A 14,163-nucleotide genomic window follows, 5' to 3' on the forward strand; every position below is an offset into this window, starting at 1 on the left:
TTTCTCTTTATTATCTAGAAATGTTTCATGATTTAAATTATTTAAACTTGTTCGATTCATCGTTTAGATATTTTTAGAGTTATCTCTCTTGTCCTACAGTAGCATATTATGTCGGGGGGGGGGGGGGGGGGGTGAAAAGAATGTGAAAACGTAGAAAATTTAATAATGATTTGTTCGATTAAAATTACATTGGCGAGCATCCTAGGTTTTATTTAAAAAGTAACACTTTAGATTTGTGATAAGGATATTCATATACATGTAAATGTAACATGTAAAACGGCCAAATGGATATACGTTTTATAAAAAAAAATCAAGCGACATTCCATCTGGGTTGTTTTTGAACACCCATTTAAAAGTCTCTAAAAGCCAAAATATATTTTTTTGCTACTCTGCCTTGTCCATAAACATTGCAAGACGTGGAAAACAAAACTCGAAAATCAAAAGTTTCTGAAAGAATGTTTATTACAGTTTTGGTGATAAAATGAATCAAAGCACTGAATTAACAATCATCAACAAGCAAATCAGAAGAAACAAAATGTCTCAGGCATTCACAACAGATACACATATCACACGGAAGTCCAGAAGTATGCTTTGCGCATGACTAGAAACACACTGAATTAAAGCATCACAAAATAGCACAAAGAGCTATACAATAGCAAGAAACTTTTAGTAGCGTTTTGTACAAGTAGCATAGCTACATATGAAGACATTTTTTTCCAAGCATCGGTAATTCTATTGTAACAATGATATTAAACAGTCTACTGTAGCAATGGTTAATTGCGTCATAAGAATTAATAAGTTCGTAGGGAATCACCATACAATGGAATATCAAGCAAGCAAATGTGCAAAAGTCAACGATTTGTGTAAAGCGTCACTAGATTTTGTTTATTGCGTCATTGGTGAAACTGTGTGTCGAGGGGCTGATATCCATCAACTGTAACGGTTCTTCAATATCTGTGGATATCGATATCAACAGCCAGTATATTTTCGTTATTGGTTCACATCAAGTCAGTATCCGACTTCTGCTATAGTAATTTTTCTAGAATGTTCACTCTGTTTATCACAAAGAAGATATTGCACGGAAGGTGGGCTTTACTTTGCATAGCGTTTCTTTTCAAAGAAATAGAAATACTGTAAAAGGACATCTGACGACAAAGGAAAGCACCATGTATTGTACAAATCCACCACTGGGAACAAACTGAACAATCCAAGATGGTTAAATAAAATCTTCACCCCCTTCATCACAACTGGTCGATCTCTCTGACTACAAGCATCAGTTGACAATTTCTAAAGAGAACACTTCCACGGGGTCCCATTGACGAGTTGTTAAGCTGTTTGAATGACAATCTCTTTCGTACGCCAATCACAGTTAGATAATTCCTATAAGATAAAAAATACATGTATAACATTGAATATATAGATATAAAAAAAAGAATAAGCACATACATTTTGTTTCCTCATCGTATACTAGTATATAAGTACTTCGCCTACCTTTTATAGCGGTGTCTCTTTTTTGAGTGGTAGGCCGTTGGGTCTAGCGGGCCCTTGATGCCCCGTGACGATTCCATTGGTCACCGGTCCGTTTACTCCATTAAGATTGCACTGACTGTGGTCGATACTGGACAGTTTCCCGATGTTCGGGCTGTTGATTCCTAGACTCTTGGTGACATTAGGGTTCGTCACTATTCCGTTTCGTTTTCGTCGCATTTCCGGCGATCGCAGCGCACTCTGTCCCATTATAAGTTTGGATGGCTGATCTTTAACTGGACTCTGTTTCAAACGAAGTTTCTCCAGGTCGCTTTTGATGTTCTTGAAATGTAAAGGGTTAATTTGCCAGACTGGGTCGTCTGCGAATTCAGCGTTCGGGTTAGTGATAATGTTTATTGTTGCAGTAATTTCTTGTTGTTTATTGTTTGAGTATTTCACGGGAGCGAATTGATTAAGGTTTCTCTCAGTGGAAGGGGAGATCTGACTATGAATGTTGTTCAATTCGTTGTGAACTTCCACCATTGGTGAAAGAGGCGGGGACTGTACAGGGGTCTGGGGCTCGCTTACGGGAGACAGAACACGACTCGCCGGACGGGGGCGGTTCCGGCTCATTGAACACTGCTGCAGCTGTTGTGTGAATGTCAAACAATCACCACTGCCGAGTGCATTGGAACTGTAGGCGCTTTGATTCGTGGAGGAAGTAAAATTACTGGATGACTTCGAGGAATTGTTCGAAGCGTACGATTTCCGGCGGTCAAACGTCGAGTCGGGAGAATCGGACGGCGAGCTGTTTAGCTGACTTCCGTTCACGATGACTCCTGACGTCACACCACCGGTCGTGTTTGTGGGTTTCGTGTCGTTACTTGAAGTGGACGAATTACTTCGGCTGCTCTTACAGCTTGGAGCCACGGCGCCGTATTCTTCCAATAGGCGACACACACTGGAATGTCCACTTTTAATCGCGACTTTCGCCGGCGTACGACCGAACTGGTCGGCGTGATTTGGGTTCGCTTTGAATTGTAACAGAGTTCTAACCACATCTTCGTGTCCTTCTTGAGCCGCTATGCACAGCGCAGTCGCGCCCTGGTTACACGTGTGATCCACCGTTGCACCCTTCTGCAGAAGGAGACGGACTATTTCGTCGTGCCCCTGCCAGGCCGCGGACTGTAGTGCAGAACGTCGGTCGTTGTCAACCGCATTCACTTGGGCTCCATAATTCAAAAGATGCTGCACGACCTCTGTATGACCTTGCCAGCTGGAAATATGAAGCCCAGTACGTCCTTCCAAATCGGTACACTCGGCGTCGGCACCATTTTCGAGCAAGAAAAGCGCCATATCGGCCTTGTTTTCGAGACACAATAGATATAATGTGGATCTTCCATCCAAGTCTTTGTAGTTGATGTTTGCGTTGCAAGACATGAGGTACTCGACAACCTCAAGGTGACCACCTACTGCAGCCACCCGTAGTGCGGTCTTCCCGTCAAGTGACTTGTGGTCGACCATAGCGCCGTGCTCCGCGAGACATTGCACCACCGCCAGATGTCCTTCCTGTGCAGCAAGAACCAACGGATGGCGACCGTCGTTATCGCACTCATTTACTTTGGCGCAAAATTCCAGAAGGCACTCTGTGACCTAAAAAAAAGATTAAACAAAAATATCAACAAAATGACTCACTTCTCTGAATAAATGGCGGCGATGTACTCTTTGTGCGTTTCAAAACAATGACAAAATATCTTAAACAATATAAAGCAGTGCCTCAAGGTTCTTTTTTACGAAGTTAATCTTTTCACAATGTAGCTAACAAACGATACATACACAATTAGATTTGTGGTCTCAAAGTCTCAAATTTTTTGACAGCTTTGAAATGATTATAATAAGGGTATTTGAAGAAAACACAAAGCACAGTATTAAGACATCAATGTATGTGTTAAACACAAAGAAACTTATTTCAATTATAGCTTCTCTGAGCAAAACATTTTCCTTTAATTTTCTTAAGAAACACGCATAGTGTTTCTTCTTTACAATCCGTTCTTTTTGTTTAACAAAACAACTGCGATCCCATTAACCAACCGCAATAATGCAGCTATTTCCACAAAAAGTCTCTCTACAAAGTCACAGAAATCGATAGGTCTTAACAGTAGCAGTGGAATCTAATTATGGACCGATTCGGCACCCACACTGCCAAGAACTCACCAGAACTCCAGATTTAGCTCTATGAGGGTGAGCTTCGATCTCTACTCTAGTACAACCCGTTATAAAACTTGTAAATAATTAACTACTTGTACAGTGATATTACGCTGTAGTCTGTCAATAAATGACTGCAGCTTTGACTCATGCATCGAGTGACAAAGCAGATGAATGTACTTTTTATACATTTAAGGTACGTTGCTCTTCTGAAAAGAGAGATAACTCTTAAAGAGCGAAATCTTAATAAAATCCAAAAAAATGTGCAACTAAAGTACATATCCAAGGGACACTTTCAAACTTTAACATTCCGAGGGATCATACCAGTGCTGCATCTGCTAATTCTTTTTGATCAAGTGCTTTGCAACACAACCCTGCATAAAGCAGACATACACCCCCGCCTGACTCAATCACAACACTCCCCCCGTGTACTGATAAATCTGACCGTCACCTCAACTCCCGGATCCATCAATCAAACTACTACACTGTATATAAACGTGATAACGACTGTTTACACGGCACTGTTTGCCGGGATCCACGGGTTCTCTCTGTTGTCTTTATGTGATAACTACCTTTATGAATGAAAGAGAGGACTATAAAAGGTGATTTATCAAATCCTTTATCTACGTACAAAGGATAATTGACCCGAAATGTCAGTTTTTATCCCTTGTCAATATAAATATCGGAAAACGTTCGATAACTCCGACGTGACCTCGCTCTGTCGCACCTAATATAGTGTGTTTTAAAATGATTTGCAAACACGGTATTAATGCAGACAAATCCAAATGTGTATTGTATCTCCACAACAAAGAAGATTAATTCATACAATAAATAACCACATCTGGCCGGTGTCAGGGGTGTTAGGTTCTTGAGATGTAAGCATTTTTGCAGTAAGAATATTTCTGAATTCGTGCTAGGACCCCATTTAGAACGCGACACCCCAGCTAAGTTTTAACTGTCCTTGTATTTATAGTTCCCACCACTGACCTAGTTTTATACCCTGGGACAGACTTTTATGTCAAGTTTTCGCATTATCCACAGGAAGTGAAGGGGAAACTGTTTTCCGGGTGTCGTAATCATCTGTTTACATTGGCAATGGGTTAAACTGTCATTTACCTCAAACTAACAAAGAAACGATCGAAAAAGCGAAGGGGGACGCTCTTCTTATTGGAAACCAAGTAATTTAAGCATTTAAATTCAATCTGAACAGAATGCACGGATTTACAGTCTTTTCAGAAAAATACTGCAAGAGGAGAATAAAGTTATTGAATAGGTTGGCACTGACAATTACTTATTTTGTTAAAATGTAAATCTGCTTAATCTTTTTAATCTCTCAAAGCAATAATTCTCATTAAGTGTGTAAGAAAAGATTCTCAAAGTGTGAAGTATAGCCGATCAATTTTTATCGGATCAAAACTCATGCATCCAGCAAATAGGCTAATTGAAGAAGAAATTTGATTTTTTGGTAAGATTCCTTTAGAATGAGAGCAGCAATAAACACGATATCAAGTACAGTCATCTATCCTCTATAAAATTCCCTCATGCTATGTGAATAGTCTTCTCATTTGGCTGTGCATAAATCAAACGAAATCTTAGAGTGAGGTATAGAGATGTAGCGAGATAACTGGCTTCACAGTTCGAACACGCTCGTTGCGTTTTGTGATGTTACACGTTGTTCAACTATCGACCTTCATAGATTCTCTCCACAAAAATGAGAGGAAGCCAGCAGTGTAACGTGCCAAAACACTATAGAAATGTTAGCACAACCTGACGCGAACTGTAACGAATGTTGATCAACAGAGTTTGCTATCTGCCAGAACTTATCATTTCTCCTGTCAGTGTCTATCAACTTCAAATAATCACTAATTTACGGACAAATTGAACAGCAATTAAGACATTTAAAACATGCTTGTTCATCTTAAACATGCATGTTTTACGGAGATGCCTTCACTTTTTATCCAGAAGACAAGCATGGTTATCCTGGCACCTGTGGGTTTGGATTGAAGTTGGTCCAACATTTTTGTTTTGTCTAGCTTTCTATGAAATTCCTTTCTAATATCATTAATCCTTAATATGCAATGTAGGCGATTTAAAAAAAATAATAATATGTAGTTGCATCAACGACTGATCGTTTTTCACTGCTTTCAATGTTCTCAAATACTAAACTGATGTAATACAGTGGACATGACCTGGTCATTAGCAAAGAGTGACCCCTCCCTCACCCCGGGGGATCAATCACAGGTAATAAGGATAGCTGCCATCCCTCTTACAGGTGACTCATCGCTAACCCCGACCTATCACAGCAACGTTTGCTGATGCTTTACGGACCATTTCTTCCCTTCATTTTTTATAGGGAATTAATTAATGAAATTGAATTTCATTGATAGCGCAGACAATACCAAAAATCGAGGCCTGACAGGTGAACTTGGTTGATAGATAAAGGTCTCTAACAGGTGCGCGGAGGTAGGTCTCGTTGTGAGGGCCACGACCTATCTCTAGATACACGTAAGCGTCTACACAGTGTCTGAATATCAGGGAAATTAGGAAAATGCTTATACAGACCGATACATTTCAGATGTCAAGCATCCTTAGCAATGGTTACAGAAAAGACGGTGGGGCTGCCTGAGAGATTGGGGAGATTGACTGTATTCGACAGTGAGCTGGTTTATACAGAAGGGGCACAACATGGTGAACATGTGTAAACAGGGCTGAACGCTCTCATTACGATCAAAGTCAGCACAAGTTTAACATGACAGGTTATTAACAATCTCAGCTGTCCGATCAAGGGAGGAAAAGAATTAAAATAAGGACCAAAATCTCCTCCCCGCCTGCCCCGGCCTACAGCTGGCGTTAATCAAATGTCATAAATGAATTCAGTCTGCATCCGGATTGAATTTTTTATAGAGCAAGTATGAACTATCATGCCCGGATTTTTTTACAAGGTTTTATGGATTTTGCCTTGTCCATTTCTACCTGAATTTTCAGGTAGAACGCCGTGTAGATAATTAATTTACCTTCGGGATGATTGATTGCTACATGAAAACCTGGGGTCGACTTTACGGGGTCCTCATGCGAGACCAGTATTAAAAAAACCATCAATATGAAATTAAGGTCAGCTAACCCAGGTAGGGGAAGCTAGATGAAGAGATGCATTAATTAGGTTGCTTTTGATTCCAACTCTAGATCTGATCTTTGGTGGATGTTACAGATTTTTTTTTTATATTGCACGGTGATGTTTACAAGCATGCATTATACACGCTAGGAATCCCTATTTTCATACACATTAAGCAAATGAAAGCTAAATTGTGTAAATATATCAGTTATGGCTTCAACAGAAAAGAATCGATGGCGACCTCATCAATAAATGAGATGTCCAGTGTCGGCTCTCGTCCCGCTAAACCATTTCCTGACCAACTCCAGGCTCGATAACTGACACTGAAAGCTCGATATATTTACAAACCAAAAATAAAGAATCCGGCGATGTCTGCAACATGCTTCCGTGAAAGAGAGAAAAGAATCCCTTGTCTAAAACATGCTGTTGAGAAAATGCACTGCAAAACTGCTTCTACAGCATCCATAATTCTTAGCTACTGTGGCTATCAAAATAATTCGCATCGTCGCGATCGGTGCTTACTTAGACAAGAGAGTATTGCTCTTAAAAAGTTTGACATATAATCTCCTTCATCATACGTTAACTGTGATAATCAAAGCCACTTGTGTTCCAGCTATATTACGGAACATTGATCAAGTCCTAATAGCATTCTTTTTTAATATGATTAATATATCCCAGAGTCCCACTGGAAACAGGAAGTCATCCTGAGCTGCACAAATCGTCCACCTGCTTTTTTCATTGCGGTTTTGATAATTTTCCAGACACAAATTAAAATAACCGGAAATCTTTTGTCAATATTCTTAATTTAGTTTCATAGTTCGATTCGAATAGCAAAAATCGTTATGCAATTTAAACGTTATTATCAGAGTGAGTAAAGGAATGTCCGGAGAGGCGCCGGGTAATTAGCCTACCCGATACTGATGGTTCTTGATGTATTTATGAGATAAATACGTCAGAATAAAGAAAAGAAGAAAAGAACACCAGCTGCTATATCTCAACTCATCCTACACATCTCGCAGATCATTCCAAAGGATAGAGTTTGTTACGTGATAAATTCGTTGATGTAGGTATCTGCGTTACTAAAAACAAAAATCCTGAATTTCTAAAAATGAAAGTTAGCTTATTTCTGAAACTTGGCAAGGTTTTATCTTTCACAAGAAAAATTCATTTGCCTAAGCCGTTCTCAAATTTATTCTTAAACTCGATATTGATATCCTCAGAATAATCTCTTTAGGAGCTGGCATTTTTCATACATTCCTGACGGTGACCTCTGAAATCTAACTGAATAGTACTGAACCTTGTTAGCTCTGAAACAATTGTACTCTACTTGAAAACTTGTTTAATTAAAACTTTGCCTGATTAACCCATGACTTCTACATTCCCGTTTGACAGATTAGTTATGTGATCTTCAAAGCGAGGACTCTAAAGGATCAGAAACAAGGAATTTAACACTACCCTTATCTGGGTTTTGCAACCACTGCACATGCCAAGCGATCACATGCAAAGATTGGGACATGTGTATTCAGTTTGCACATGCAAAGCTGAAAAGATGTCAACCTCCATTCTAATGCTGGTCAAACATCACCAAACCCTTTGAAGGAGTTATAAATTTATCTTACTATTTAAAGAAATAAAAGATCGCTACTTTACAGCACAATAGATCGGTGTTTAAACAAAGTCTTCCAGAAAGGCAAAAATGTTTATTTTAATATTTCAGCTATTACATAACCGTCTGTTCAAATTTCGGTCTAAATCAGATTAGTTTTAAGTCAACACAAAAGCGCTGGAATTATCAATATTATCGTAACATACACGACATAAAAACTAACAGGAAAATCCAACTGGCATACCAACATGTCTGTGTGTCAGCCGCTCTTTGTATCATATGGTCAATCAAACTGTGCAAATTATTTATAGGTCTCAATAAGCGAAATATCTCATTACTAATTGCTATCCTAATGGAGTTCTGTGGCATTCACAACATTAGGACATAAGTACCGGTTTTAAAGATGGCTCAATTTGTTCGTTGACAGTACATTAGTACACTCAGGGAAGTTATAAATTAGGTCTTAAGTTACACCTTCTACTAACAAACCTATCCCAGGTATAAAAAACGCAGGTAAAAATGAAGGAAGATAGAAGATCTTACATAAGATCTAAATTAAAACACTTCATTCATTATGCAATCATGGTGTGGTTAAAAAAACAACTTCATAGATAATAGTTTCGATACCGCAAATTAAACAAAGGCGTACAACTCGGTTAAGGACACTCCGGTCTGTACAAAACCACAGATACCAACGAAGAAATAAAAATAAATTCAATAACTGAAATTTTTAAAGCAATCCTTTGGTTATTTTTCATATTTCTATACACGCCTCTTCGCCGGTAGAAAAAATATCCGGTGATATCGTGTCGAAATTGATCCACCTCTTACAAGATAACATTTTTTGAATTCTGAATTGGATCCTTGACGGGGTTGCGAAAGGTAGATCTTTCACCTGTGATTCTTCCAGATGCATATTGAAGTAGTGTGTATACACCTTGTGACGTGATTTATTTAATTATTACTCTTATTTCAAACACTGGCAATCCTTCATGTTCACACGCCAAATTTTTAGAAATCTAATGGGTTAAATTTTTATGCCCATTCTTAATAAAAGTGTAAATTAAGCTTGCCATCTGATTCTAGAAATCAACTATCCCAAGACACATCATTTAAATATAAACTCAATTATATTGCACTGCACTTACTGTGCCCGGTCAGACAAACACTGTAAAAGCAAAAGCTCGTGCTAATAAATCATACGAAAAAAGCACTACATGTATTTAGTAATAAATGTACTGTACCTTTAGGTGACCCTCATAGGCCGCCATATGAAGGGGAGACCATCCCGCATTGTCTTTGTGCATCTCGTCCAAGCCCCTCTCTAGCAGTTGTCGCACTATATCATCGTTTCCTTGGGCTGCAGCAATGCTGAGGACATTTCTTCCCTCTGAATCTATCGTATCAACAGCACATCCCCAAAACAGTAGCTGGTATACAATTTTCGCGTGTCCCATGGAAGCGGCGGCAAGTAAAGCCGTTCGACCACTCTTGTCCACGTGGTCAATGTCCGCATCCCACTCCAGCAGAAGCTCGCAGACGTCACGGTGACCCTCGCACGCCGCCACAAGTAATGGTGTCATCCCGTCCTTGTCCTGATGGTCGACCTCGGCCCCTCGCTCCACCAGGATACTCACCACATTTTCGTGGCCCTCGCTGGCCGGAATGCACAGGGCGGCCACAGAAAGCGCTGTTCTGCCATCACAGTCCTCGTGATTTATATCCGCATTGTAATCCAACAGATGCTGGACAATTTCCGAATGTCCCATATACGCAGCGGCGATAAGCGCCGTGCGACCTTCATTGTCCGCCTTGTTGACGTCTGCTCCGTGTTCCAGCAGACGTAACACGATGTCCTCGTGACCGCCCCATGCAGCGGCTCGAAGCGCCGTCCGCTGGTCTTTATCAGCGTAGTTCACCTCGGCACCCGTGTCCAACAGTAAACACACGACGGCCGTGTGTCCGCCCCACGCCGCTGACCGCAAGGCTGTCCATCCTTCACAGTCGGTAGAATCAACGGACGCGGAAGCACTGAGGAGCGTGGCAACGACAGTTCCATGACCTTGACGCGACGCTAGATTCAATGGCGTCTGTCCATTCCGATCCACTGCTTCTACGTTTGCTCCTTTACTTATTAAAAGATTGACTAAATCTAAGTTCCCTTCATAGGAGGCAGTGTGTAATAATGTCCTTCCGTTCACATCCACCTCGTTTAATTGGATGTCCACATCCTCCAATACTTGATCACAGGTCTCTGACTCCTCAATCATACTTGCTTGGAGACTAGCACATTCTGCTTCTTCGGCATCCGTCGGCATTTTAGCTCCGGCTTCAAGCAAAAGTTTTACTACTTTTTGTTCTTTCGGAACACCGGCAGATAAACTGTTCTCTACATCTGCGCCACTGACTAATAACCACTGAGTAAGATGGTATGACTGAATCGGTTCTTCAAAGTTGGTTCTCACCAGATGCCAAGTGAAATCTTGTACCTCAGCAGCGGTGAGATTTGCAGCGTTCATTGTATAATGCATAGCCAACATCCCATGACCCTCTGCTGCGGTGCACAGGTACTTTTGAGTACAATGCTTCACGTCCAGAAGCCACTCGGCAAAGCTATGGTGAAATAAAATTTTACTGCCCCCGTCTCCCTCAATTAATATTTTTGAAAGCAGTGCTATTCGCTTGTCGAAATCCTCTTTTGTTAGAGAGAAATTAGAGGTTTGCACACACGAGAATAACTGCTCCTCCGTTAAAGGTTTTCTCGAGGCGAGAATTACATTCAAAATTGGCTGTATTTTAGAAAATTGTTTCCGCACAAATAAACGCTGACACAGCCACAAATACAAGCCGTTGAGCGTTCCTGGGATTTCACGGATTTCCCGTAACATAATGAATTTCTCGGCCACCCCATCCAACACCTTTTCCAGATAGAGGAAGCAGCCATTGCTTTTGATGTGGAGCTGATTAAGCATCTCCGCCGTGTCACGACTGAGGTGTTGACGAAGGTCCTCCTCCAGGTCCAGTCTACACAGAATGTATTGCTGGACGTCACGCACCACGTGCGACTTCCGGAGATCGTCCAGACTTATCTTCCGGAAACCTGTAAACATCCGGGTCACTGATTTGCTATGTTTCCGGGAAGAGCACACTAGGAGAAGCCAGTTTGGAAAACTCGTGTGATTGTTGGCTAGAAGTTCGGCTATTGTTTTGCTTCCCGCCGTGCGGTCATTTAAGGGCTGCAGATACGACTCGTCTACCGAGTCCACTAAAATAAACAGCGTCTGGTTTGGGGGTTCAATGGAAGACAACGGTTTCAGCACGAGTTCTTGGAACGCTTCATCGGGATTACGTTCGATTTCCGAGGGACGACGTAACTTTCTAGCTTCAGACGTTGCAATTTTCTCACAATATCCGGATATTAGCTCAGATTTCGATAACTGGTCCACCAGACCACCTACAAAAGTGGTCAGTGACAAACTGTCTATGTCGTGCGCCTGACAGAAGTGATAGCCCAACAACCGTTTGTTCAGCGACGCTTGCTTGCCCTGGGAAACAGTGGGCCACACTAGCTCGCATCCGATCGCAGACTTCCCACACCCCGGGCCCCCCATTATGAGAGCCCCGCATGTTTTTGACGTCGGGCGGCTCTCCACACAATGGGCGATCTTACTGAAGGCCCACTCCCGACAGAAAAATCTCTTCTCCTTTAGCAGGGACTGTGTCATCGTGTCGAATGTTTCATTCCTCGCGGCCTATGGAGAGGACCTCTGCGTCGCTCTGTGAATTAGAAATGAACGCAATCATTACCGTAACACAAGTCAGTGATATTTTCTAAATATTTGAAAAACATAGCGAAGCGTTGAGTAAGCAACACAAAAAGTTGTACATTATTACTAACTCACTGTAACACAATTATAACTGGCACAGTTGCCCGACCTTGATCAATTACAGTGCAGCTGCTGCAGCGACGCAAAAAGAAATGTCACTGAGAGCCGAGTGTTCCCGGCGAATTAACGCGGTGGATGATAGACATAGATCACCCTATCTTCTGCTAACAATCAGAAGATGATTAGCATTAATCGTTTGTGGCCTATTAAGATAACGCTTTGATAAGGGGCCAGATAACTGTACACATAAAAGTGCACACAGAAGCCCCAGTAAATCCTTATAGCCAGAACATCCCTGTTGGGACCTTTTTATTCAAATTTCTCCCCGAATCATAACTGTTATTTTTTCACCGAACATTCCTGACGGATACCACCAGGTTCAATATTTTGCCTGATTTATAAGACCTGCTTTAGTATGCTGTGATCTGGATTGCAGCCATGGGAAAGCGATAGGGATACGGGGTGTTGATAGAGTGATAACGAAACATCTTAGCCAGCTACTAACCCCCTCCGCTGTTTTGTCTACGAGCAGTTTATTTTCTCACAAACTGCTGTTTTCCACGGCTCGATCTTGGCGGGTCGGGGAACTAGTAGTGGTTTTTATAGCAGATGATTTGGCTATATTATTATAATGATAGTCGCCTGATAAAAATGAAGGGAAATGACTTGGCTGCAAACTCGCATAAGGACAATTATTATAAGGGAAATGGGGGGTGGGGGGCTAATGCAAAGCGTGATCCGGGTTTTTATAAACAGAATGCGTGGATAAAAGAAGTATTAGGGAAAGGATTGAAATGCAAATGCCTCCTTCCAACATCCCAAGACGAATTATTGATTGAATTCAGCGCAAACACGTGCGTTCCATATTAGAAATCAGACTCAAACATTTAGATTCAACCTTCTATGCAAAAATCAATACACACTGTATTAGGCTTTTTGTCGCAGTGCTCACAGACCCAGAAAATGAAAACTGATATTGCATTTGCAATCAGGAAATGGGTTATAAGTTGCTTATCAAATGTCAGGACCTTACATTTAAAAACTGACACCATAAAATTTAATAAACCTAGTGTACATACCTTTTCGAATTTAAAATGATCCCAGCTAAATTTTATAGAGATGAATTGGATATTCTATAATATCCCACGGGATTTGACAAGTCCATACAAAGATACCTCTCTGATTCACAGAAATCCAGCACACAGCACTATTTACATACGTCCAGTATCTGGGCAGTCTCAATACACAATGTTTCATTCAGTAGATACATTTCCCATGCTTTCGTAAGCTATTTTTATCGCGAGCTCTCACAAAGAATGTTGATCAGACGTCGTGGGCGGAGTTACGTTTAAAACCCAGCGTCGCAGTTGGTCGAATCAACCTAGTTTGCATGACAGACACCTGAATACCTTATCGACCTGTACATCGTAACCTTTAGTAATATACACGTAATAATTGTCATCATGCTACATTTGTTTTTCTCACTTCCTTCCACCCTCGGGAGAAAATTCCATTGTCATCAGACTTGATCAGCTAATCGACACATTTAACATCGCACCTTGACAACGGAACCACTGATAAGCATACGTTGACAATGTTTTTACTGGTATTAGTCGTACCCAGAAGCCATTTGACCATGCTGATGTCGTGAAAATGATGAACTGCGATGCTGACCTTTCAGAATGTTAATGTGTCTTTATTACATGGATAAAAGTTCGACATTTTCTTTATCTGTCCCTCAAAACTATAAAAATTTCTATCACAAACGTCCAGAGACGATTTCCCGATACTATGTTTCAATTAACAATGTCTATAATTGCAAAATATCTAAATGACATCTTGATAGTTTGTTTTATTACTGACATCAGCTCCAAATGGGCAGAAAA

The 14,163-nt window shown here is 40.9% G+C and overlaps 1 protein-coding gene across 2 annotated transcripts; it reads right to left on the reverse strand.

Annotated features, from left to right (window-relative positions):
- Positions 1-444: 444 nt before the first annotated feature.
- On the reverse strand, positions 445-13,866 carry LOC105323016 (ankyrin repeat domain-containing protein 50). Of its 2 annotated transcripts, none has more exons than XM_011421959.4 (4): positions 13,357-13,866; positions 9,635-12,167; positions 1,492-3,120; positions 445-1,380 (listed from the first exon to the last, which is right to left on the reverse strand). In XM_011421959.4, exons 2-3 carry the CDS (start codon positions 12,113-12,115, stop codon positions 1,495-1,497), a joined length of 4,107 nt encoding a protein of 1,368 aa, XP_011420261.3. In that variant the 5' UTR covers positions 12,116-12,167; positions 13,357-13,866; the 3' UTR covers positions 445-1,380; positions 1,492-1,494. The 2 variants fall into 2 exon arrangements, with proteins under 2 accessions (XP_011420261.3, XP_065931800.1); XM_066075728.1 differs by lacking the exon at positions 13,357-13,866 and adding an exon at positions 12,293-12,815.
- Positions 13,867-14,163: the final 297 nt, after the last annotated feature.

This window comes from Magallana gigas, chromosome 2 (assembly GCF_963853765.1).
Source record: "Magallana gigas chromosome 2, xbMagGiga1.1, whole genome shotgun sequence".
In the NCBI taxonomy this organism is placed as follows: Eukaryota; Metazoa; Mollusca; class Bivalvia; order Ostreida; family Ostreidae; genus Magallana; species Magallana gigas.